The sequence below is a fragment of the Tachypleus tridentatus genome, chromosome 7, assembly GCF_004210375.1.
Source record: "Tachypleus tridentatus isolate NWPU-2018 chromosome 7, ASM421037v1, whole genome shotgun sequence".
Classification (NCBI taxonomy): Eukaryota; Metazoa; Arthropoda; class Merostomata; order Xiphosura; family Limulidae; genus Tachypleus; species Tachypleus tridentatus.
The window spans coordinates 97,179,089-97,207,024 of NC_134831.1; the positions used below are offsets into that span (position 1 = coordinate 97,179,089).

General features: G+C 37.0%; 1 protein-coding gene across 1 annotated transcript in view; it reads right to left on the reverse strand.

Annotated features, from left to right (window-relative positions):
* Positions 1–27,936, reverse strand: part of LOC143257734 (uncharacterized) — an 81,821-nt gene that overhangs the window by 14,167 nt on the left and 39,718 nt on the right. Inside the window, exon 3 of the mRNA XM_076516767.1 lies at positions 23,892–24,646. Coding sequence (XP_076372882.1) covers positions 23,892–24,646 — 755 coding nt within the window. The remainder of the gene's footprint in view (positions 1–23,891; positions 24,647–27,936) is intronic.

Sequence of the window (27,936 nt, forward strand, 5' to 3'; positions counted from 1 at the left end):
GAAACTGATGGAATAAATCATGACAACATTCCCTTACAACATATCTAGACCTTGAACAATAGCCTGTTGGACAGAAGAGGTTCTAAGTTATCAATGTAGTTTGAAGATTTGTCTTTCATCTATATACACTCAAATTTCTGACTATGTACACCCCATTCACGAAGTGAGGCATCTATGAAAAGAGAACTGTATAGGTATACTGATGGTAATGTTGATACAATCCAACCACCACTTGAGAATTAAGATTTTGTTCCTGATGAAGGAGACTAGGTGATCCAATGGACTGCAATTTCACACCCATTAATCACACAGTAACCACTGCTGGGACAGCATGTGTCTTCCTCCCAAAGTAGTCTGAGATTCAAGGGATGTTCACATCCCAAAAAAAAGAGATAGAACCATGTAAGAACCAAACTGTCCATTCTACAACACAAAACTGGATGGGAGTTGGCTGAGCGTGACTTTAAACATGTTGAAACACTTGTACAGCTCTACAAAAGACATATTTAGCAAATGCGAAGAAAAGCGTAGATCAATGAACTGCAGAATATGACCCCTGTCCATGAAACATAAATAGTGGCAGAATTAATTTGCTACATGAATGTGGAGAAGTGCATCAGAATTTTAAACTTGGTCATAGATAGACCTGATTAAAAATGCCAATGTAGGCTGAGAACATGATTCTACTGTGAACCTGGGAAGATCAAACAGTTGGTTGAGCCAAGGAAGACTGATGATCATATGTCATTCTCTTGTCACCTTGGGCACAAAAAATAAGCAGGAATAAAATCCCAGTAGAAATGGACCAACTCTCAAATGGATCAATACAAAAACTTGTATTGGAAGAGATTACTTTACCCTTCTGATAAAAAAGGTAAATTACTGATAAAATGTAACATAGTTATAAATCATACTTACTTTTTACAATTTTGTAAAGAAAAGAAAAATTATAATATTAGGTAGAGAGGGAGAGAGACAGAAACAGTAGTTCCATTAACCGAGTTATATAAAAAGTGACTCTATAGAGCATGAATAGTTTTGATGTTTATGGAGTTTTACAGTGCCTGACTATATTAGCCAGAAGTACCATTCAACTTTTAGTAATCAAGTTGAAAGAATCCTAGATTAACTGAAAAGAAAAATATCTGTCACGTAGTACGATAAATAAAATGTCCAAAGAAGGCAAAATCATACTTCTATCTCAGCCATGTACTTCAATACAAATGCAATGAAATGTTCTGTTTAGTGAACAAGAATACATATGGAGACTGTTCTTACAGAAATTAAATAGTTCAATACATAAATGATTTACAGTGATGTCGATTTTAAGCATAAGGCTACAGAATGAGCTGTCTGTACTCTGTCCTTCTTAGGAAACTGAGATCAGACTTCAGTGTATCAGAAAGATACAGACGCATCCAAGAATAAATTTATATTTGCGACATCAAACGTGCTCCATGTTAAAAGAGACCAAGAATACCCATACCTGTAGGTTATATGAGACCAAGAATACCCATACCTGTAGGTTATATGTTCCCTTTGTAAATAAAACTATATAGATTTTAGAGATCTTTTAAACCCCTACCCCTCACCATCTACAAATGAAATACACAACTTGATAAATAATCAAGCCAAAGCATGTCCGTACTTCAATAAACAGTGTTATTTGCAAACTGCTGAAGCAAAATAGACAGAGTATGCAAACATTTCTGATTTAAAAATAAAACAGTAAAACTATGAGCTTGTTTCTCTCATGTTTCCAATTGATGTATAAAGTGCTATAAATTATTTGACAGGCGAGTGAAAGATATGCAATTACTTTCACAAGTGATAAATATTACCAAATGATCTTGTAAAATACAGATGATGTATATTTTGATACTATTACAAAAGACAGAAATATAAATTCACAATCATTCAACAAATGATGTTTAAAAAGTAAATAAAATGGGAAACACACTTTTGTTAAAACAACAACAATCACAAAATAAGAATTTTAATTTGATTTTTGAAAGCATACATTATGATTTTGTCCTTTGCATATGTACATTAAACATAAAACTTCAATTCTTCTTTGGAATTTGGAGTATCACCATCTTGACGTACATGACTAATTACAAAATAGCGAAGGTGTTTGCCAAAAATATGAACAGTCCATACGTAGCTGTGAGTAGGTACAAACTGTTCCTATTAAAATAGTGACAAAAAAACCAACATATCTAACAATAAAGAAAGATTAATGTGAAAACTGATAAGAAATAAAATAATGCAGTTATCACGGTTTTGGTTGCAAGTTTGTTATGTACTTAAGTAGCTGTATCTGTTTGATAAAGACTCTTGAATAAAGTTTATCATCCTGACTACATAACTGTTACATGATTATTACATCTTATATGTTTGATTGGAAAAAATGTTAAAACAGTTTTAAATGATGTGACTGAGGGACAGAATCTTTTTATATATTTAAATGTTGTGACTAAGGGACAGAATCTTTTTATATATTTAAATGTTGTGACTAAGGGACAGAACCTTTTTATATACTTAAATGTTGTGACTAAGGGACAGAACCTTTTTATATATTTAAATGTTGTGATTAAGGGACAGAACCTTTTTATATATTTAAATGTTGTGATTAAGGGACAGAACCTTTTTATACATTTAAATGTTGTGACTAAGGGACAGAACCTTTTTATATATTTAAACGTTGTGATTAAGGGACAGAACCTTTTTATATATTTAAATGTTGTAACTAAGGGACAGAACCTTTTTATATATTTAAATGTTGTGACATAGGGACAGAACCTTTTTATATATTTAAATGTTGTGACTAAGGGACAGAACCTTTTTGTATATTTAAATGTTGTGATTAAGGGGCAGAACCTTTTTGTATATTTAAATGTTGTGACTAAGGGACAGAACCTTTTTATATATTTAAATGTTGTGACTAAGGGACAGAACCTTTTTATATATTTAAATGTTGTGATTAAGGGACAGAACCTTTTTATATATTTAAATGTTGTGATTAAGGGACAGAACCTTTTTATATATTTAAATGTTGTGACTAAGGGACAGAACCTTTTTATATATTTAAAGATTCCTCAGGTTTACAAGATGATAATTTCTTTAGTTCTTTTGTCTTTGCATGTGAAAAACAACATGACAAAACAAGAAATGCACAATGAAGTTTGGGTTATGTAAACAGAATGTTTCAGGAAACATTTCCTTTCAGCTCTAGTAACATGAGGCATCAGATTTATTTATCCATGATGTCAGACCCACCTCCTACACTTCTCATGAACATCCACATCTTCAAGTTTACCTTCTACCCCTTAAGTTTTCCAGATACTTCTTGAAATTTCTTTGTTCTCACTAGTTTTCATTTACCAGTATACACTCTTTCAGCATATCAGATCCTTTACTAATACACTGTAGTAATAAGCAGTCAGCTACCATTATATACCATTGACCAACTTGCACATTTTGCTGAGTAACTGTTCCAAAATGAGACACTAACAAAACACTGAAGACATCTGACAAAAATATGGACTGTCTACACACAGACAAGCCAGAAATGAAATGAAACAACATAAAAAATTCTTAAAAGGAACTAGTTCAAAGATAAGATTAATGTACCTCCACCTTTATGTATACGTTGATATATAAAGTGGAAAAATCACAAAATGATTTGTTTATTTCATTATTTTTCTCAAAGCTACATAAGGTCTTCCCTGATTTTGAACTGATAGACTAGAGAGTGTACTTTGGAGGCAACAGGTCACATTCTGGACATGCTAATCCTTCAGCTATAGCCAGAAACCAAAGATAATAATAAACAAAAATAACTCCCTCCTCCAAAAAAATGGAAGAATAGCAACTGTGACTACAGACTACAGATATATTTATATTACTTCAGTATCAAATTAATGACAAGTGATCATTATTTACAGAAACATCTATAGTCATAAATGTGTTAATCTGTTCACTATTATAATAAAATACTTGACAACCTGTGTTAATAACATTTCTCCATGCAGGCCAATCGAAACCATAACATTTGATTCATTCATAAACCTAGTACCACCAATAATCTTCTCATAAAGGTTAGCGAGTAAAAATGTTAAGACCATTAACAATGTAACAGTTAAATATACATCAATAAAAACAATCAGAAATAGTTATAAGTTGATGATGTACAGACATACTCAAACAAGATATACAAATCAAACACGACATAGTTGTACATACCCTGTTTCTACAAATTGTGCCACAAACGTGCAGAGAAAAACATTTAAAAAAATTGGTTGGTTGGTTGGTTTAGTGTTTTATGGCACAAAGCAGCTAGGCTATCTGTGCCAAATGTCTGGTAAAAAGGTAAAAATAAAGTAAATGTAGTAAAATACATAAATGGAAATGAAGGTAAAACAAAACATCATTAAAAAACAGAAAAAGTATAAAACCAATGTTGACACCTAGTTTACAATGTTAAGAGAGAAAGTAGAGTAAGAGAAGTTGTAAAGGACTTTCTGTAGCATAATGGTTATGATTATAACCCACCAGGAAGACTAACAGGTAAGTACAGGAACCAACTTCAGTCACCTGAAGTTGGCCTTTCTAGTCCTGATTCTGGGTTATGTGTCATTACAGCCATTATCAAAAGGTAAAGTAATAAAAGTGTTAAAAGACATGCAGCAAAATTGTAATAATAACTTGCCAGGATGACTAACAGGTAGTTCAAACGAATAGTTCAAAAAGCAGCATTACTCACCTGAAGTTGGCCTTTCCAGTCCTGGTATCAAGTTATTTAATGTCATGGCCATTTTCCAAGTTTTGAAGAATATAGCAAAGACAATTGGAAATGGTGAAGATGCAGAGAAGGTTCATGAGATTCTACATACAAGCTTTGAACTGGAGAGGTGTGGAAAGTCCCAGTGCAGAGTCAAAGTCCTTGATGATGAATGGGGTCCAGCATCTTTAAGGCCGATGGTCTGGTAGAGCCATAGACCAGTGATCCATAGTCGAGGGAGTTGTTCAGTGATGGCATTAATCTTTATACTGAAAAGTGTGACAATCAAAACACAGCCCTGAAGGACCCCAAGTTCCTGTAGAAAAGAACAGGAAAGTGTTGAACTCATACAAACTTGGATTCTCCTGTTCATTAAAAATTTTTTAATAAACTTGGGTAAATGGCCATGTAACCCATATATATGGAGGTCTTGCAAAATTCCATACCTCCATGTTGTGTCAAAAGCCTTCTCAATGTCAAAGACTATTGAGACAAGATGTTGTCATTTGAGAAAGGCTTCTCTAATTGACGTTTCAAGTCGAATCAGGTGGTCTGTAGTGGAATGCTGTCATCAAAACCCACACTTGGTGGGCAAGAGGAGGTTGTTTGATTCGAGGAACCAAACAAGATGAACATTAACCATCCTCTCTAAGGTCTTACAGAGACAGCTCATCAAAGCAATTGGACGGTAGTTTGAAAGAATCTTGGGATCTTTCCCAGGCTTAGAGAAAGGTAAGATAATAACCTGGTGCCAAGCATTACGAAAAACATCCTCCTGCCAGATCCGGTTAAAAACAATCAGAAGAGTAGCAAGAGAAGCAGTAGAAAGATAGCACAGCATGACATAGTGTGCATCATCAGGTCCAACAGATGTACTGCCAGACCGATGAAGGGACATTTTCAATTCCACCAGTGTAAAGGGACAATTATAGTGAAAGAGACAGTCAGTTTGAAATTAAAGAGGCGAACGCTCTGCCCAAGTCATGATGGCCAAGAAGGTGGAGGAATAAGCAGAAGTGCTAGATACCCAGCAAAAGTTTTCACCTAGAGTATCGGCAATGCTCCGAACATCAACTACCTCTTGGCCATCAGAGAGTAAGATCAAGAGGGAGACAAAATTGCAGTGCCCACTGACCTTTCAACCCTGTCCCATATGACCTTGGAACTGGTGGTTGAAGATATGCTAGTTGGGAACTTAATCCAAGATTCCTTCTGGATTTGACGTCTTACCCACCTAGCATGTGCATGGGCCTGTTGGAAAGCAATGTGGTTTGAAAGTGTGGGATATCTATGGAAAGTATCCCAGGCCTGTTTTTGAGTCTTCCATGCCATGTGGCAGGCAGGATTCCACTATGGACGAGGATATCGTGGAAAACGTGTCGAGGTTTTAGGAATACACTGAGCAGCTGCTTGTATAATACAGTCAGTTACTGCTGCCACACAGTCGTCCATTGATGGCTGACTGACGATGGCATGATCAAGTTCTGCGAGAGCAGTGTAAGTGGACCAGTCTGCCTGATCCAGTTTCCACCGGTGCACGCAGGTAGGGTGGCATTGACCACAGCCAGTCTCTCTCAAAATTATAGGAAAATAATCACTATCTTGTGGATTATTGTCAACCCTCCATGAAAAATGGGAGAATAATGAAGGGGAGCAAATTGAGAGATAAATAGCAGTAAAGGACTGACTAGGTGTGTGAAAAGAACCATTACTGAGAAGAGAAAGATTGTGATCAGAGGGCATACGCTCTACAGAGCGACCCCTCCTATGAATAACAATAACAGCACTTCCCTAGAGGGGATGATGTCCTTAAAGTCCCCCAGGATTAGAAAGGGAGACAGCAACTGTTCAACGAGAGCATCAAGGTCTGATTGATCACATGTCTCTCCGGTTGACAGGTAGAGAGAACAAACAGTGATGGTATGACCCAAGGAAACACGAATGGTTACGGCCTCCAAGGGTGTGTTGAGTGACAAAGACAGGGTGGGCACATGCTGATAAACTAACAGTGCCTACCCTCCATGTACTTATCCATCACACAGCCTGTCATTTCTGTACAGAGAAAACTGCCAAAAGGTGACTGTATCGGCAGGTTTCAGAAATGTTTCTTGTAAGGAAAGACATACAGGATGGTAGGAAGCAATCAGTGTTTTGATGTCATCCAGATTAGAACGTAAACCTCAACAGTTCCATTGTATCAAGGTGGCCATTTTTAGTGACAGGTAGGCGAAGTGGCTGGAGAGCCCTTCTGTTTATGACCACATCATGTTTCCTTACTGTCCTTATTCAAAGGAGGTCTATCAACCTCCATGAAACTTGCCCTGGGTCGATTGGGCAGGTCTTTGTTGTTGGAAGGGGATTCCAGTCACTGAGATCGCAAACAAATGATTGTTTTGCATCTTAGGGTGGGAGAAAAAGATGTATCTGAAGAAATTCCTGTATTTGAAAGCAAAGGATGTGGATCTTGGGGTTTGTTGGAATGTATGGGAGAAATAGAGATGGGTGTAGAAGTTGATTCATCAATCTTTTTAACCATGGAGGGCAAAAGGCTTTTCATTTGTTTTGAAAATGATTCTCTTGGAGGCACAGAGAGATCTGTCTGCACTCCCACTGTAGTTGTGGAACAAAGTGCAGCAGCATATGTCCGAGATGAAGTGGCGGACAGCAATTTCCTAGCCTCAGGATAACTAATGTTTACAAACTCTGCACATCTTTTTCCTCCAACCATTTAGGGCAAGAACGAAAGTAGGTAGGGTGAGAATCATTGCAGTTGACACAATGTGGGTCCGTGTCACACTCATAGGCATTGTGGTCCTTGCCATCAAAACAAGCACATGTCAGGGAACCACAACATGATGTCTTTGAGTGACATCAGAGAGGGTTTGGAATGTATGGCCATACCCTGCAATTTAGATAACCTGCCTTGAAGGTGGCAGGTGCACATGATGATGTATATGTCAAAACGAGGGTATTTGTTGGCAGTGTAACTCCATCTTTGCAAGTGGAGATGCACCTCACTGCAGAAACACCTTGAGTGGAGAGACCAGCGAGAATCTCTGACTCGGGGACATTCTTCAAATCCTTCTCAACAATAACTCCTCATGATGAATTCAAGGTAGCATGAGGGGTAACCTCAATAGGTACATCCCCAATTGCCTTTGAATTTAAGAGGAGTTCACCATGTTGGGATGTGGATGTTTCAACCAATATGTCTCCAGAACGAAGCTTCTTTACTGACTTTGGAGAGCCAGCAAGTCCCTCTAGTCCCTTCTGAATAAAAAAGGTGGACATTTGCCCTAAAGGTTTTTCTGAAAGAGAATGTAATATAAGAAAATGAGATACGTGTGTTACAGACGTTGAAGATTACTGCTCAGAGTCTTCAAGACGTGGTCATTTACCTATTGAATGTTTTTTCACTATTTTATTTAAATTTTTCATAGGAGAATCCATAGGAAAAAAGGAAAATTTCAGTGCCCACTGCCCCTCTCACCATGGAGTCCTACGAGGGAACACACTACAATGTCATGCAAAGACATTGCAGCAACGCCAGAGTTTTGTGAGCTTTATACTCAAACACCAGCATCAGACACAATGTCCACAACACCCGTTGAGAACTTCCAACAATGGTACTTGGTTGACTCTAGCCCAAGTGGGCCAGTCGATTGACCCAAGGGGTGCCATCCAAAGGCTGTCTGTCTGAGGAATTCAAGGCCAAAGTGGTGTGTTAGGGTTGGACCCCTCAACCACCAGGATCCTCTCCTCCCCTTCACGAGTCACCACGCACGGCAAACACGTGGGTGGATGTTTAGATACCAGAGGAGGTAACCAGAAAAAACATAACCTTACCTGGGAAGTCTCCTCACCACCTTCAGGAATCCATACCGAGGGGATTTAAAAGGAAAACTATTAAAGGCCTAATTGTCAAGTGAGCATCAGTGGTTTGTTATGACTTCTTGCCTAATAGTTATGAAACCAAAGAGTATTATTAATGACCTAATTATAGAGCATCCAATTGCCATATTGACCAGAAATGATTGAAACTGAATATTTTGAACAGAACATTCAAGTTAACACCCACATTACCTAAAAAGTTTTGAAACTGAACAATATATCACATCAGAACATCCAAGTTAATAAAAATGTTCAATGAAACAGTTTTCCAGGGCACTGGTCTGAAGATTTGTTTGTTTGTTTGTTTGTTGAATTTCACACAAAGCTACTCGAGGGCTATCTGTGCTAGCCGTCCCTAATTTAGCAGTGTAAGACTAGAGGGAAGGCAGCTAGTCATCACCACCCACCACCAACTTTTGGGCTACTCTTTTACCAACGAATAGTGGGATTGACCGTCACATTATAACAACCCCAAGGCTGAAAGGGCGAGCATGTTTAGTGGGACGGGGATGCGAACCCGCGACCCTCAGATTACGAGTCGCATGCCTTAACGAGCTTGGCCATGCCAGGCCCTGGTCTGAAGAATACTTAAAAATAATATGTAAAGCTAATAGTTGGAAAAATTCGATTTCCAAGTTTAAATTAAATACATCAGACAATGTTCTAGAAAAAGATAAAAATATTTATTCTCATACTGGATAAATAAACCAAGTTGTTAAACAAGAAACAAAGATAAATATCTTGTTTTAAGCTCAGAATTCACAAAAAACAGTAAAACTAAAGTCAGTAGTGAAATGATAAAGCTTTATGAAACATAACCAGTGAAAGTTACTTACTACAACTGCACAAGTTTTTTTCTATCCTGTAAGAATTTGAATTCTCATAATTCAGCCAAAACCCTGAGATAATGGTTGACAAAGTTTCAGAATACTACACACTTGAATGAACACAATCCTGGTTTCCAGTACTTAGGTCTAAGTTCTTGACTTGTGGTGAAACTGACACGTTTTTCATATTTCATCATAAGCTGCTATGAAACTTGATATGACGATGACCGTGTTCACTGGGTTAGAAGCAGTGCAAAGAATGATCATGAGAAAAATTATATATATAACAGTGATTAATTTCAGAACATTTTTATTGTTTAATAATACACATGGTAAAAGTAAACAGCAAACCTATTTAAGAAAATTTAAAAAGCAGCATATCACCTTATTCTATAATTTAATATAGTTCTGTTAACAGTTGTAGATTTTTAAATTTACAGGAATAATACTTTAGAACATGCTATGAAAAAGTACTGAGACAGTACCATCTCATGTGATCTTTAGAACATGCTATGAAAAAGTACTGAGACAGTACCATCTCATGTGATCTTTAGAACATGCTATGAAAAAGTTCCGAGACAGTACCATCTCATGTAATCTTTAGAACATGGTATGAAAAGTACTGAGACAGTACCATCTCATGTGATCTTTAGAACATGCTATGAAAAGTACTGAGACAGTACCATCTCATTTCATCTTTAAAACAAGCTATGAAAAACTACTGAGACAGTACCAGCTCATGTCATCTTTAGAACATGCTATGAAAAAGTACTGAGACAGTACCATCTTATGTCATCTTTAGAACATGCTATGAAAAGTACTGAGACAGTACCATCTCATGTCATCATCAGTTCAACCCTCATGTGTACAGTTATCATGTTTTGGGGATAATTTCCAGAAGCAAAGCTAAGTAAATCTACTGTTGCTGAAGTGACATTTCTGTTGTTTAGGTTTCATCTTAGACAAGTTGGAAATTCTGTGTAGGGCTTTGTTGGAAAAATAATATGAAAGGTAAGCCATGGAAAGATTTAAATTGTGTTTTCTTTCTGCTTATCTTGGTCCAGGCCTACTCTGTATTCCATGATCAACTGTCACCAACTGAGCCAAGCAAGTAGAGATTTATAGATGCCAGCATAATGCCACAGACATCTGAACCAGACAAGTATATTTATAATGTCAATATACTGTCACTGAAATGTGAACCAGACAAGAAGATTTATAGATGCCAGTGTACTGTCACTGACATCTGAACCAGACAAGTATATTTATAATGCCAGCATACTGCCACAGACATCTGAACCAGACAAGTATATTTATAATGTCAGCATACTGCCACAGACAAATATATTTATAATGTCAGTATACTGTCACTGAAATCTGAACCAAACAAGAAGATTTATAGATGCCAGCATACTGTCACTGACATCTGAACAAGACAAGTATATTTATAGATGCCAGCATATAGCCACTGACAGCTGCATCAGACAAGTAGATGCCAGTGTATTGCTACTGACAGCTGAACCACTGGTGGAGGCTACTGGTTCAGTTGTTCAAAACTCACAACTTCTTAGGCTCTTTCTTTGAAAGATGGTTTGACAGAAAAGTGCACATTTGCCATGAAATTGCTCATATAAGGACATAAAGGATAATTTTGAAATGTTGGTAAACACATTTTCTGTACATAAGAAGATGAATTTCACAAGCTTATATATTGCTATAACAAAAGTGTCACTTTTATGGTACCCTGACAACTAAAATAAAACAATGGCAGGACACTGCATTCCATTACTTAACAGTGGAAAAACCATCATGATGCTTGATTAATTTAGCTGATTAGGATAAAAGGAGCTAAGAAAACCTTTTCTCAACAAATCTACAATGGAATTCTATGAAAATAATGAATCATCCCAAACCATATGTCATGTCCTGAAATAATTTTAGAGAAGAAACATTTTGAATTTGCCTTGGTCACTCTTGATCTAACCCTATACAAAACAGTTTGGCAACTGTCCCATGAGAAACATTAAATTGGATTTCAGAAGGTTCACTCAAAATATGGAGCTACTTAGCAACAGAAAAGGTACTCTATTTCACCACATACAGCTTTAATGATAAGTGTTAATAACAGAGCTGAGACTCTGATTAACACCACAAGTTGGACCACTGCTTATTTACATGGGACTCAAAGAATGTGCCAAAGTGTGCTGTCCCAATGAATTTTATGCATTATTGTTTTGAAACATATTTACCTACTTTTATAACAAAATAAAAACTGGGTTTAAATCAACTACTTTAGTTACAGTATCACATACTTACATCAGCACCTCACAAAAATAACTTGTTTTAACCCAAAAAGAAATGTGTAGGGAAGATTCTTAAAAGTTTTTGATAAATTAAAAGGCAACAAGATTCTTCTATACCCTCTCCTCAAAATAACAATTAGATTCTACATTTAACTAATATAACCATTTTGTAGAAAGATAAAAAAACTGCACAATGTCCTAGGAGAAAGGGAACCAAGTGGTGGTAATACTGAAATTGGTGAAACATTACTTCTATCTATTGGTAAAAAGTGGTGCAAGCCGTCCTTCAGAAGACAAAGGTATAGGATTACAGATGGATTTTCAGTTGCACCGAAGTTCTAGACAAAACAAATCACTCTATAAGCCATAAAACTACTCAGAAACATTAGAAAAATCTATTTCTTAAGAACTAGGCAATCAATTTCATTACTCTAAGCATCAAACAATGTGATGTAACAAGTCCAAAATTAAATACATTAATTGTCTGAAAATAGTCAAATATTTCAAATATCAAAACATTACTGTTGTGATTTCCCATAGTACTGGATTAATTAAAATTTGTTCAGTTTAGTCAATCAGTGGTACATCTCAATAATAAACTAATCAAAGTCATAATTTTCCTAAACAAGAATAAATTTCTCACACAAAGTTTTTCTCCCTTCATTTACAAGATTAGGTTTTCTCATTTTGTGCTTCCCAACATTTGTGAATTTTTTTAATCATGACACAAGCCTTCAACCCTCTTTCTGTTAGCATCCAAAGTTCCAATACGTCTCTCATGTAAATCACCTCTCCACCAATAGGAGACACTACTATCATGTAACTTCATCTATGCACCACCACTGAACTTTCACTTTCAAGATTGGCAAGAACATGAACACAGAAAGATGGTAGGGAGAAATTGTGAGAAGCAGAAAGTACTGGTTCTTCCCTCAATTCTGTGTGGGAGGAACATAAGCATATTCCCACTGAAAGCATCCAAAGGATACCCCCCTTAACTGAGAGAAACAGATCAGAAGATCTGAGGAGAAGCATCCCACCACATCTAGATATCTCTTTGCCATGAAAGTGAAAATGTCAGGAGGGCCAGACATGACAAAACAAAAAGAGAGCACGTTCATGTGGGAGAGAATGATGCAACAAAAAACATAAAGTAAGTAGAATTACTCAATCACACACTAAAATGTTGGAAAAAGATGATGTGCTCTCAGGTGCAGAGCAGCTATGGCACAGTGGACTGCACTCAGCAAGTCATCCATTGAGTACCAAAATCCATGTGAGGGTAGAATAAAGACCTATACTGTCTTCACCTTAAGTCCTACAATCCAGAAGAAATCTTTCAGAAGATTCCAGGAACTCACAGGGTAACCAAATGCCAGAGACCCAGGAATAAGTCATCCAAATCCAAAGGAAGTCCATCACATGCACTTGAACTCCACAACCATGAAAAAGCTCAAACAATCCAGGCCATTAACAATATCATAACAAGGGAAAATCCAGGACAAAATCAGAATCATGTTATGAAGACTTTCTTCTATCCACTACATGGAAGAGCAGTCAAGAGAGGAAGATGGAAAACTCAAAAACTTTGTGAGGACGTATGTGATTGATTCATTCAATCTTCAAGACCTCAACTGTAAGGTACTGGAATCTATGCAAGGGTAAGAGGAGGGCATCCAATTAAATGGGAGAGTTGCATTTGGGTGTCTCCACTCCAGGAAAATCACCCATGTGGAAAATCTTGAAACCTCCTATATACCAGCAGAACACCACCACCCTACTCTAACTGAATGATTATAGCCATCTGTGTGGAACCCATTCAGCAGGTTGCCTCTATGGTCAACAGCCCCAGTGGCTTGGAACTGGTAAATGGTGAGGACTCTTGGAAGAAAGGAGGTGAAATGCATTGGAAAGTTTGGAGAGACCCCAACAACTGCAACACTGCAATGAGTGATCATAGTTTTAAAAGTAGACCACACAAATTTATTCAATTGAGGCATGGGAGGGATGGGCAGAAATCTCTTTCTGCTTTACCCATACTGTCCATGTTTGGTGCAGCCTGGGCATATTATGACAAAAGTACTACAAAAAAGTTACACTCAAGTGATCTTGTAAAACATCCCATTTCAAAGGTAAATGTGTAAAGATATGGACATACAGGAATCAACAAGGCCTAAAGTGTAGATTTGACAGAAGGATGTCTACAAATGATTCCAGCCATCTAAGTGGAGCTAATTTAGATAACAGACAGAATACCTGGTCAGGCACCACTTGTGAGATTCAAAGTGAAGCTGAAGCAGGGACCTCTGAAAGAAAACAAAACATTAGTTAAGACTTATCTTATGTCACAACCTTGTCAAAGTCAGAAGAATAGCCACAGGCAGTTAAAAATACCCTGAGGAAAGAGAAACATTGATTTTTGTATAGGTAATGAGAAATGAATGTGTGCAAAGTCCTCTACATACCCTGTAGTAGAATCTCCATCACCTTCTGATAAAGATGAGAGGCTAGAAAGAAGGGAAGATGATGTAGTTGATGCAATGAAACGTGAAAGATTATGCCAAGAGGATGACAAGGAGGTAGGTATTTCATGATTATTGGCACAAAGCTACTAGGCTATCTGTGACAAACAAGATGTAGTACACTATAATGGTATATGGAAATGAAGGTAAAAATATGAAAATTATGTAAAATTAAGACCTGTCAAAAAGACTAAAGCATTAAGTTCAATCTTGCTGTCAGTCACCTGAACTTGCCTTTCCAGTCCTGGGTTCAGGTCAAAACAAAATGAAAACGTGTGAAAGAAATCATACTAAAACACTGTATAGTCCAATAAAAACCTTAAGTTAAAAAGACCAATGGCTCTTAAAAAGGTAAACAAGGGTGAGTGAGGCAGCCAGTACCACCTATGACATCGGCTAATGTCAAGGGCAAATCTACCTCAAAAATATGTTTAAAATGGTATTGTCGTTCTTGGTTGTAACAATGGCACAATAATAAAATATGTACGATTGTGACCTGAGTGCCACACAGACCACACATTAGTGCATCAGTACCAGATAAAAGGAAGTGGCAAGTTAAAAAAACTGTGACCTCCCTTCGATCTTTACAGAAACACGATGGCCAAAGAGCTAAAGAAGGCTTGATTTGAAAAAGCTTATTATTTCATAGTTCACTCTAGGTCGACTGCCAACTGGTGTATAGTCGGGTTTTGATAATCGGACCACAGTTCATGTATGGAACAGGGACAGTGGTGATAGAGCCAGAGCAGATGGACTTTGCAGCTCTGTCAGCTAGCTGATTCTGGCAGAACCATAAACCATAGACCCATAGTCAAGTTTGGATCAGATAAGGGCATGATAAATTTTGAGCATGGAGTATCGATCCGCTCCCCAAGAGATGGAAGAGAGGACACAGAGGATGTTCAGTGCTCTTGTACATTTAACACAAAGTTGCTTGATATGGGAAATAAAGTTTAACTTACAGTCAAATATAAGACCTAAGAACTTTGCCTCAGGGATGACAGGTAGTACAGCATCATCAGTATGAAGCTCTGGATCTTGATGAATACCCCCGGTGGTGGCAGAAATATACACAAACTGTTTTAGAGAGAAAAAGTTGAAAACCATTTGCTGTGGTCCACTTAAGTATATGATTGATTGCAGTTTGTAGCTGCTGCTCAATAAACCTCATGTTTGATGACTGACATGAGATGTGAAAGTCATCAACAAAAAGACCATTTGCAACTATAGGGGGTAGCTGTTCATTAATGGCATTAATCTTTATAATGAAAAGTGTGATACTCAGAACACAGCCCTGAGGGGCTCCAAGTTCCTGTGGGAAAGAACGGGAAATTGTTGAGCCCATGCAGACCTGGAATTGGCAGTTCATTAAAAAGTGCTTAATAAAAAGTTGCAAATTGCTATGCATTCCATATGAGTGAAGGTTTTGCAAGATGCCATATCTCCATGTTGTATCATAAGCTTTCTCTAAATAAAAAAAAAAGAAACAAGATGTTGCCACTTCAAAAAGGCTTTTCTAACTGATGTTTCAAGGAGAATTCAATGGTCTATTCTGGAGCGTTGTCTTCGAAACCCAAACTGAGTGGGTGAGAGAAGGTTGTTTGATTAAAGGAACCAAACAAAATGAGCATTAATCATCCTCTCTAAGATCTTACTGAGACAATTCATCAAAGCTAAGGGATGGTAATTCAAAGTAATCTTTGGATCCTTCCCAGGTTTAAGAATAGGGAGTACAATAGCTTAGCACCAAGCACCAGGAAAGACATTCTCCTACCATATCCAGTTAAAAAACAGCCAGGAGAAAGGTGGCATAGCATCTCATAATGTATATCATCAGGTCCAACTGATGCTAGACCGATGAAGCACAAGTTTGAGTTTCACCAGTGTAAGAGGGAGATTGCAGTCATAGGGATGATCAGTCGAAAAGGAAAGAGGCAAATGTTCAACTCGTGTTTTAATAGCTAAGATGGAAGTGAATGAGCTTGAAGAGCTAGATGCATGAGAGAAACATTCACCAAAAGTATTGGCAATGCTCTGAGTATCATCAGCAACTTCATGGCCACTGAATATTAAGATAGAGTGAGGGCAGAAGAGTACCATCAACTCACCTTCCAAATCTTGTCCCATGACTTTTGAACTGGTAGTTGAAGAAATGCTTGAGGTATATTTAATCCAAGATTCCTTCTGGCTTTGATGTCTAACTCACTGAGCCTGTGCACGGGCTTGCTGAAATGCAATGCAGTTTGTAAGCGTGAGATATCTACAAAATTTATCCGAAGCACATTTCTGAGCTTTTTGTGTTATAGAACAAGCAGAATACCCCCAAGGGCAGGGATACTGTGGAAAATATGTTGAGGTTTTGAGGATACACTGAGAAGCTGCTTGGACAATACAGTTAGTTACTGCTGCTACACAATCATCTATCAATGTTTTACATAAGATGGCATGATCAAGTTCCAATAGAGCAGTGAAAGAGTGCCAATTGGCCTGGTCCAACTTCCACTGAGGCACATGGGTCAGGTGGCACTGACCATAGCCAATCTCTCTTGACATGAAAGGAAAGTGATCACTACCCCATGCATTGATGTCAACCTCCCAAGAAAAGCAAGTGAAAAGTGAAGGGAGGCAGAAAGAAATATCTATAGCAGTATATGACTAACTGGGTGCATAAAAATAAGTGTAAGAGCCAGTATTGAAGAGAGACAGGTTGTGATTCAGGAGCATATGCTCTATAGCTCAACCCCTCACATCAATACTAGAACCACCCTAGAGGGAATTATGCCCATTAAGATCCCCCAAAATTAAAAAGGGGATTGCTCAATGAAGGCATCAACACCTGAAGGATGATAATTTTTTCCAGGGGTAAAGTACAGAGAGCAAACAGTGATGGTACAACCCAAGGAGATATGGTTGGCTGCAGCCTCCAAAGGTGTATTCAATGACAAGGACCAGCTGGGCACATGTTGATCAACCATCAGTGCTACTTCTGCATGTCCTTGTTCTACAGATGACCTGCCATTTTGGTATAAAGAGTATTGTTGAATTGTAACTATATTAGTAGGTTTAAAAATGTTTCCTGTAAAGAAAGGCACTTGGGATGATAAAAGTCAATCAAATCCTTGATGTCATTCACATTTGACTGAAAATCTTGACACTTCCATTGAATTAGCATGGCCATTTTTATTTATTTTGGAGGAGAATATAGCACAGAGACCTTCTGCTTGCAACTGCACTTTTTTCTTTATTGGATGTGGGTTGGTCACTTTGTAGTGATCCTGCTCTGGATTGAGTAGGCAGATAGGAGTTTGTAGACATACATTCCACAGATTGAGGACATGAATGAATGAGTTGTTTAATTTTTGGGGTGTCACGAAAGGAAGACCCCATGGAAACACTCGGGGCTTGAACCAGGTGAAGTTGGGCAATGACTGGAAGATGTGGTAGGAACAGAGATAGAAAGATTGAGAAAGATTATTCAGTAACTTTGTTGATTTTGGAGGGTACTAGATTAAGATATGTTGTTAAGGATCCTGTAGGAGGCATGGAAAGGTCTGTCTGGACTCCTACTGTAGTAGTGGAATGGATTACAGCAGCTTAAGTTCAAGATGGAATTGAGAATAGTAATTTCCGAGTTTCTGGATACGTAATATTATGAATTGTCTTGAAACGTTCTACTTCTTTCTCTTCCACTCATTTAGCACAAGGAGTAAAATAGGAAGGATGTGGACCATTTAAGTTAATACAATGCAATTGTATTTGACATTCAAAAGCATCCTGGTCTTTACCAGCACAACGGGCACATGTTTAGGAATTACTGAATGTTATTTTCAACTGACCAAATTGTTGACAATGAAAACATCCAACAGGGTTAGGAATATATGGCTGTACCTTACAATTCAGATATCCTGCCTTGATCATGGTAGGAGGGCATGATGTTGTAAATGTTAATATTAGAACATTTGTTAGCTCGATAATCCTGTCTCTATGAGTAAATATTCGGCACATGGCTGTAACACCTTGGCTGGTGAAACCTGTGATGATTTCCAACTCTGAAATGGTCTTTAAATCCTTCTCAACTATAACACCACTGGAAGAATTCAATATAGAATGAGGAGTAACCTTAATGGGTATATCCCCAATGGCTTTTGACTTCAAGAGGAGTTTGGAATGTTGTAATGAAGTTGTTTCCACTAAAATGTCCCCAGATCGTAATTTTTTTACTGATGTCGGTGAGCCAGCAAGCCCTTCTAAACCCTACTGAATAAAAAATGGAGATATCTGCCCTAAGGGTTTTTCAGTTGAAGAATGTATAATTAAAAATCACAGGACATATTCAAGTTGTGAATTTGACCACAGAGTCATCAATGAGCCAGTAGTCAGATTTTTCTCTGTGTTGTTTATTTTTTTATTTGAGGAGTATCCATAATAAAGAAAGAATAATTCAGTGTCCACTGATCCCACCATAGAGCCCTACAAGGGGATGCACTACAGTGCTATATAAGGTCAGTGCAGCAATGCCAAGGTTTCGTGAGCACTATACCTGAACACCAGTATCAGACAATGTCCACTACACCTGTTGAGGATGTTCTACGCTGGCACTCAGTTGGCCCTGGCCCAAATAAACTAGCTGATTGATCTTGGGTGGGGCACCCCAAGACTGCTCATCTACAGGAATTCAAGGCCAAAGTGGTGTGTTGGAGTTGGACCCCTCAACCACCAGGATCCCCTTCTCCCCTTCAGGGGTCACCACACATGGCAAATGTGCAGGTGGATGTTTAGATCCTAGAGGAGGTAAACTGAAAATACAGAACCTTCTCTGAGAGATCCCCTCACCACATACAGGAATCCATATGAAGGGAAGACAAGGAGGTATAAGATTCCTGGATCAAACATTGAACCTAATTGTTTAAGGTAGCCTCAAGAAAGATTACAGGAAGAGGAAGATTGCAAAGAGAGAAACAGGAGGGAATGAGGACCCCAAGGAACAAAGGAGTCTGTGCAGATCAGAAGGAAGAAAGAAATGAGAGATGAAAATATGTAGATAGGTGAAAAGGTGACCTGAACTTCATGAGCCACAGAAACTGTTGGAATAATAGCATCCAGATAAAGGATAAGGGAGAAAGAGTAGTACAAGGACCTGGTATTGTCAAAGGCAAAATTATGCAACTGTGATGACCAGAGGCTAGCAGTAGAAATAAATACACCGAGAAAGAGAAGTGAAACAGGGAACACATAGACAGACATTTGAACAGAAGCAAGGTAAGGGCATTAAGAAACATGACAATGTCTCAGACTAAGAGCTACAAATTATTTGGTGTCTGATTGACCAGAAGGAATGGATCAACATGGAAAGAAAAAAGAAAGCAAGAACCATGGAAAAAAACAGAACGTATAGGATAATGCCACCTGACTCCTGAAATCAAAAATACAAACAGAACTCCTCCCAAAGAGCCACTCAGAGATACTTGCAACCATTGGGTGAGATGTCTGGAAACCCTGAATCAATGCTCAAGAGTGACAAATACCCCATTTGCATGGACAGAAAAGTAAATGGAATAAGCTAAATGTGAAGCTACTGTACAAGAGAGACAGGAAAAAACACACCAAAGAACTGACAAAAATTAAGCGTGTAAACAGACGGTCCGGGATGGAGTGCCAGTAAATGGGTTGGTGAAATAGGTAAAAATGTAAAATGAGGAGGGAGCACCTGCAGTTAGAGGAATAAGGGAAGCAAGGTTAAGCAGGCCAGGAAGGAGTAACAAAAAGAACTGTGTATGGAGAAGCATGAAGAAGGATACCAACTGAAGATGTAAATGGATAGTAGGGTATGCATAAAGGAACAAATGAGACCAATCACAGCAGATGGCATTGACAGTCAAGGCTTGACAACGGGGAACCAGGAGACCAAAACTGAGGGAATTTGTATTGAGGGCAGTGGCAAAAGCAACAGTAAGAGTGTATCCAGATGCAGACAGGGCCACTGAAAAACAGCAGGATGCAAGGACTACACTATGGGAGAAACAAGATCCAGATGGAAAGAGAAAATCAACCACGAGAGTGAATGCATCATGATGACATGATACACCATCAGAAGAATCTGGTGTGTGTAAATCTGATAAAGTAAATAAATAGTGCAAAAGCACAGGGATTGGTACCTGGTGTCCTCTGGGTGATGTCACCCAGTAGAAATGTCAGAATGGATCATAACCTGCCAGCAGCTGGCAAGAAAAAACAAATGATCCAAAGCCTGATAAATAGTCAGGAGTTTGAGAACAGTGATGTGAAGAGAAATCTCCTCCATTGAACAATGACCTAAAACCCCTCAGCAACTAACCCATGCATCTCAGCTCTGAATGGAAGCGGGTCTCTCACTGATATGTGGACCTCGTCAAACACCAATGAAGATCAACAGTCAAGGGGAGGAGATGAATAGGAATATTTAAGAGATCACATGTGAGTTTACACAAATCACAGAGTGCCACTGAAGCAAAGCATATAAGCCCTGTCAAAGTGCATGACAGGTTGTCAAAGATGACTATTAGGAAGAAAAGAAACAGACAGGACATTCTGTATGGCTAACTCCATAGAATGGAATCTGAGAGAGGGTAGGGCCTGACTGAGATGGGTGTTAAAGAAAACATTCTGATGTACAAAAATATCAGGGAGGATGAAGGACCCCTCCACTGTAATTAACCATCCCACCTGCACAGCTTCAAGAAGGAGCTAATGCGTAGTAATGACCAATTACCACTTCAAAGTGGCAAAAGCCAACTGTCAATTTACATATGGTAAAGCAAAGTATTGAGAATATGAATATGCCAAGCAAATGGGCAAATCACTCAACAAAAACATGGTACAGAAGCAAAACTGAAGAACAGGGCCCTAAATGGCATATCATTCCACAATGGGCAAACTAGTGGTAGTAAAACCCATGTGGAGCAGATACAACAACCTACTGGGATAGGAGTTCAAAGACTACCTTGGACAGACACAGGTGTGATCAGGGATTCTGAGAAGGAATAATAAAATACCATGTGTCACCACAAATGCAAAAGGCAAACAGTGATACCATGGGAAACAGCAACAGACAGGGTAAGGTCAGGAAACAGAACACAGAAACACACCTAGCTCTGACAGAAAACAATGGATCTCTTACAAGGAAAGACACAGCTGTTGGACAGAAGCCAGCCACAAAAATAAGGGCACAGAAATTGTGTCACACTTGAAATGTCATAAAAACAGGACCATAAGAATGACTTGTATATATAAACTGGGTGATGTGTCTTCGAGAATATGGCATCACGGCCCCAAAATGACCTAAAGGAAAGTGAACCACACGGGTAGGGCAATAGTTGACAGTGAAAGAGAAGAAAGGGGAAATGACCCCCAAAACCCCACTAAGTTCCTGCAAACACCCTCAGTTAAAAAGAGGAGGGCCAAGGTGGGAAAACTGGGCAGTCATAGGATGAACAGGAAATTTGAGATCCATCCCTTCAAATTGGAATCCAAAACTTAGGAGCCTGCATGAAAAGCTGCAAATACGGATTGGCCCAAAGCCCATGGGAGCCATGAATATCAATGTGGTCATTAAACAGAATGATAAAAGCACAGTGTAAACCTGAACAAAAGGGAATGGTCAAACAAAATCAACAGCAAGAAATAAAACAACATGTATCTGTGATACAAGCTTTGAGAAAACTGATGAGGGCTGAACAGTATCCTTAGAAAGGTGTGGGAAAGCATGTCTAAAATTGAAGGGAAGGGGACAAGATCAAAATTATCCTCAGCTTGTTCCTCCTGTAAAGGTTTGAAAAGTACAGAAAGAATAAGAGCACAAAGATGAGACAATGAGCATTCTATATAGTGCTTCGTTTCCCTATTAACAACTCCCCCAATGGATTGCCCATATTGTGGGAACAGAGGAGTGACATGCACTTGAAGTGGCCACAGCAACTTTGGAATTTGTGCATTATATGAAACCAGTAAAAATGTACATCAAAAATGGGTTAATCAAACGTTCTCAATGAAAACTGAAATAAATTTATATGGAATTGTACTAAGTTTATATGAACAAAGTTAAAGAATGTTAAACCACTTTTAGGGTAACAAGTGTTCAATAGAGAAATGTCTGCACTCAAGCACTGTTAAATGTGAAATAAAAGCACTTATAGGGAGTCATGTGATATAGTACTGCTCCCCTATTGGTGGAGAGGTGACAGATAGTGATTTACAAGAAATATGTGTTGGAACTTTGGATTACAACAGAGGAATGGTTGAAGGCTTGTGGCACGCAATCAAAAAGTTTGCATATAGAAAAACTGATATTGTAAGAAGATAAAAAGTATCAAACCGAGAATTAATGTTTCCAATTATTATTATTATTATCTTAAGTTATTTGAACTATTCAAGTCTTCCAGAAAAATAACCTTTTAATTGCATTTAAGTGGTTAACAATCCCAACAATTTACTTATTAGCAAATTTCACAAATTATCCAACTCTATCCAATTATTATTAGCTTAACCACTGAATTATTTATCAATTTACAAGTAAAGAAATAATTTTCAGCCATGCACACTGTTAGATTCAAAGTTTTGATGGACTGTACCTGAGTAGAGGAGAGGATGACATGAAAAACAATGTTCACTCCTAACTAGGAGGAAGACACAGTTTATAACACCACAAAGAAACAAGATAAAATGTAACTTTGTTGACTACAACCCACCTTTTGATGAAATGGATTTACTATGAAGCAGACAAAATGTAAAAAAGTAAAATTCAAATGCATCTTGCAATAAGTTAAATAAATAACAAAACTGTTTATTTTTCATAACTGCAAAAGTCATTGAGGTTTAACATAATTCATGATCTTACTCCAGAGTTCTCCCTAGCTGTGTGACCTCAGAAACTGGTAGATTACACATGTACATAAATTATAACCTTCAGATGACAGAATGAAGAGAACCCAGATGACCTTAGGACTGGAAATGCTAGTCCAATTTCCTACTTAATGTACTTAATTCTTAACAATACTTTTGAAGGTCTTTAATCTTGGTAAATAACCAAATAAATTTCTGTTGTACATGTTCTGTTTTGGAGCCAATATTTAACAAAAAGAAACATGAAATCACTGCTGACACTTTCTTCATCAATTCTTTATGACAGATAAAAAGTAATTAGATCTTGGAGACAGTAGGATCCTATTAGAAGTTACTTTCATTTTAATAACAATACTTATGCATGCTATAAGTGCTTCCATAGTTTAGTAAGGACTTAACAGTGAATAAAAGGTTACACACAATTAACCTTCTTTAGTACAACTATTACATTAAATTACAAATGGTTACACACAATTAACCTTCTTTAGTACAACTATTACATTAAATTATAACACGTTACACACAATTAACCTTTAGTACAGATATTACATTAAATTATAAAAGGTTACACATAATTAACCTTCTTTAGTACAAATATTACATTAAATTACTTTAAGAAAGAACAAACAGACTTGTTGACGACAATGAAAAAGGTTATATTAACAAAGGATACTCAACAGCAAGTTACCTGGCAGAGTTCCTTGATTCCAATACTGAACTTTGTTGATACAAATTAGAGGCAGAGTTCCTAGATGTCAATACTGAACTTTGTTGGTACAAATTAGAGGCAGAGTTCCTAGATGTCAATACTGAACTTTGTTGGTACAAATTAGAGGCAGAGTTCCTAGATGTCAATACTGAACTTTGTTGGTACAAATTAGAGGCAGAGTTCCGAGATGTCAATACTGAACTTTGTTGGTACAAATTAGAGGCAGAGTTCTGAGATGTCAATACTGAACTTTGTTGGTACAAATTAGAGGCAGAGTTCTGAGATGTCAATACTGAACTTTGTTGGTACAAATTAGAGGCAGAGTTCCTAGATGCCAATACTGAACTTTGTTTGTACAAATTAGAGGCAGAGTTCCTAGATGTCAATACTGAACTTTGTTGGTACAAATTAGAGGCAGAGTTCCTAGATGCCAATACTGAACTTTGTTGGTACAAATTAGAGGCAGAGTTCCTTGATCTCAATACTGAACTTTGTTGGTACAAATTAGAGGCAGAGTTCCTAGATGTCAATACTGAACTTCGTTGGTACAAATTAGAGGCAGAGTTCCCAGATGCCAATTCTGAACTTTGTTGGTAAAAAGTAGAGGCAGAGTTTCTAGATGCCAATACTGAACTTTGTTGGTACAAATTAGAGGCAGAGTTCCTAGATGCCAATACTGAACTTTGTTGGTACAAATTAGAGGCACGGTTCCCCCTTCCAGCATGTGATAACTTCTAGCCTGAAACACATAACGTTTGGTTTAATTATCAACTCACGAGTCAACTTTCAAGAATGTTGATTTCATGTCATGGTTTGACAATGAAAACCATGCTAGTTAGCATTCACATCAATAGCTTGTTATATTTTCAATACTTTTTAGTTGGTTAAAGATAATACAGTACACACCGAGTATACAGACATAACAGCTGTACACAACAGAAAGCTGTCTTACAGATTGGGAAACATTCAGTGGTTTAATGGCATGAAGAAATATTTAGGAAACAGACATCAAGGCAGTTCAGTATAAGTGGTACTGCAAGAATGTTCAACTTTTCCATATATACACTACTTAATCTATTCAGAAATGTTAAGTGTTAGCTCGGTTAGAAGATAAGATATTCTATTAATATTAGTTGTGAACAGTTATTTTCATCATATTATAAAAACCCTAACCAATAAAAAATAAACCAGATCCATACTCAGCTACAATAAGAATGCTATTAAAAACAATACTTAAGTACATATATAATTACTGACTCAAGTTTCCAGTATTTTCTTCTAACATTTAGTAAGCTATAAGTGGTATAAAAGATTTTAATCTTTGGAATTGTCTACTTGTTTTAATGTAAAGTTGTACAGTGTGTCATCTGCATTTATTCCTCCATAAGGAACAAACTCAAATTCCAGCATCTCAAAAAACACACAATCCCTTTTATAAGCAGTTCCACTATTTTAGATAATGCATTTAAATTATATTTGACAAAAACTCTTAACAAAAAATTCTGATTAAATATGTTAATTTTAAATTCTTAAGTCTATTAATGTTAATAAAACTACTTTATTCTGTAAGTGAGCACATATGTATGAACATTAAACCTAAACATCAAAAAACTATTAAATGCATGTATACTAATGTATACAGCTTGGCAATAAGACAGATTACTTATATTAATGTCATGTACACAACTGATTAAGTGAAACTATTATTAAACCATTTAATATGACAAGAATAATCAACTTAATGAAATTCACGTTCCTGATTACTACCACTTTAGATGATTTCCACCATTCAGTAAACAAAACTACGATCAAGTTGATTCATGTCACAAAGATAATTAACTAAGTGAAATACTGACATCATGACTGTTCATTATTTATAATTAATTCAAGTTTGTTCTGTTTAATCAGCTAATAAAAATAAAAAACCTAATCAAAGTTAGGGTTTCCAGTTATTACCGTTTTTGCTCGATGTCGAATTTGACATTCTTTTAAAGTGCAAAATATTATCTTCAAAACATTGCACCAAACTTTACAAAATGAGATGCAACACAAGATGTGATTGACATATTTTAAATGTGCAAGACATACACCACAATACACCACACAAAATTTGATTGACGTATTTTAAATGTGCAAGACATACACCACAATACACCACACAAAATTTGATTGACGTATTTTAAATGTGCAAGAAGACATACACCGCAATACACCACACAAAATTTGATTGACGTATTTTAAATGTGCAAGACGACATACACCAAAATACACCACACAAAATTTGATTGACGTATTTTAAATGTACAAGACATAGACCACAATACACCACACAAAATGTGATTGACATATTTTAAATGTGCAAGAAGACATAAACCACAATACACCACACAAAATGTGATTGACATATTTTAAATGTGCAAGAAGACATACACCACAATACACCACACAAAATGTGATTGACATATTTTAAATGTGCAAGAAGACATACACCACAATACACCACACAAAATGTGATGGACATATTTTAAATGTGCAAGAAGACATAAACCACAATACACCACACAAAATGTGATTGACATATTTTAAATGTGCAAGAAGACATACAACACAATACACCACACAAAATGTGATTGACATATTTTAAATGTGCAAGAAGACATACACCACAATACACCACATAAAATGTGATTGACATATTTTAAATGTGCAAGAAGACATAAACCACAATAAACCACACAAAATGTGATTGACATATTTTAAATGTGCAAGAAGACATACACCACAATACACCACACAAAATGTGATTGACATATTTTAAATGTGCAAGAAGACATACACCACAATACATCACACAAAATGCGATTGACATATTTTAAATGTGCAAGAAGACATACACCACAATACACCACACAAAATGTGATTGACATATTTTAAATGTGCAAGAAGACATAAACCACAATACACCACACAAAATGTGACTGACATATTTTAAATGTGCAAGAAGACATACACCACAATACACCACACAAAATGTGATTGATGTATTTTAAATGTGCAAGAAGACATACACCACAATACACCACACAAAATGCGATTGACATATTTTAAATGTGCAAGAAGACATACAACACAATACACCACACAAAATGTGATTGACATATTTTAAATGTGCAAGAAGACATAAACCACAATACACCACACAAAATGTGACTGACATATTTTAAATGTGCAAGAAGACATACAACACAATACACCACACAAAATGTGATTGACATATTTTAAATGTGCAAGAAGACATACACCACAATACACCACACAAAATGTGATTGACATATTTTAAATGTGCAAGAAGACATACAACACAATACATCACACAAAATGTGATTGACGTATTTTAAATGTGCAAGAAAACATAAACCACAATACACCACACAAAATGTGAATGACATATTTTAAATGTGCAAGAAGACATACACCACAATACACCACACAAAATGTGATTGACGTATTTTAAATGTGCAAGAAGACATAAACCACAATACATCACACAAAATGCGATTGACATATTTTAAATGTGCAAGAAGACATACACCACAATACACCACACAAAATGTGATTGACATATTTTAAATGTGCAAGAAGACATAAACCACAATACACCACACAAAATGTGACTGACATATTTTAAATGTGCAAGAAGACATACACCACAATACACCACACAAAATGTGATTGATGTATTTTAAATGTGCAAGAAGACATACACCACAATACACCACACAAAATGCGATTGACATATTTTAAATGTGCAAGAAGACATACAACACAATACACCACACAAAATGTGATTGACATATTTTAAATGTGCAAGAAGACATAAACCACAATACACCACACAAAATGTGACTGACATATTTTAAATGTGCAAGAAGACATACAACACAATACACCACACAAAATGTGATTGACATATTTTAAATGTGCAAGAAGACATACACCACAATACACCACACAAAATGTGATT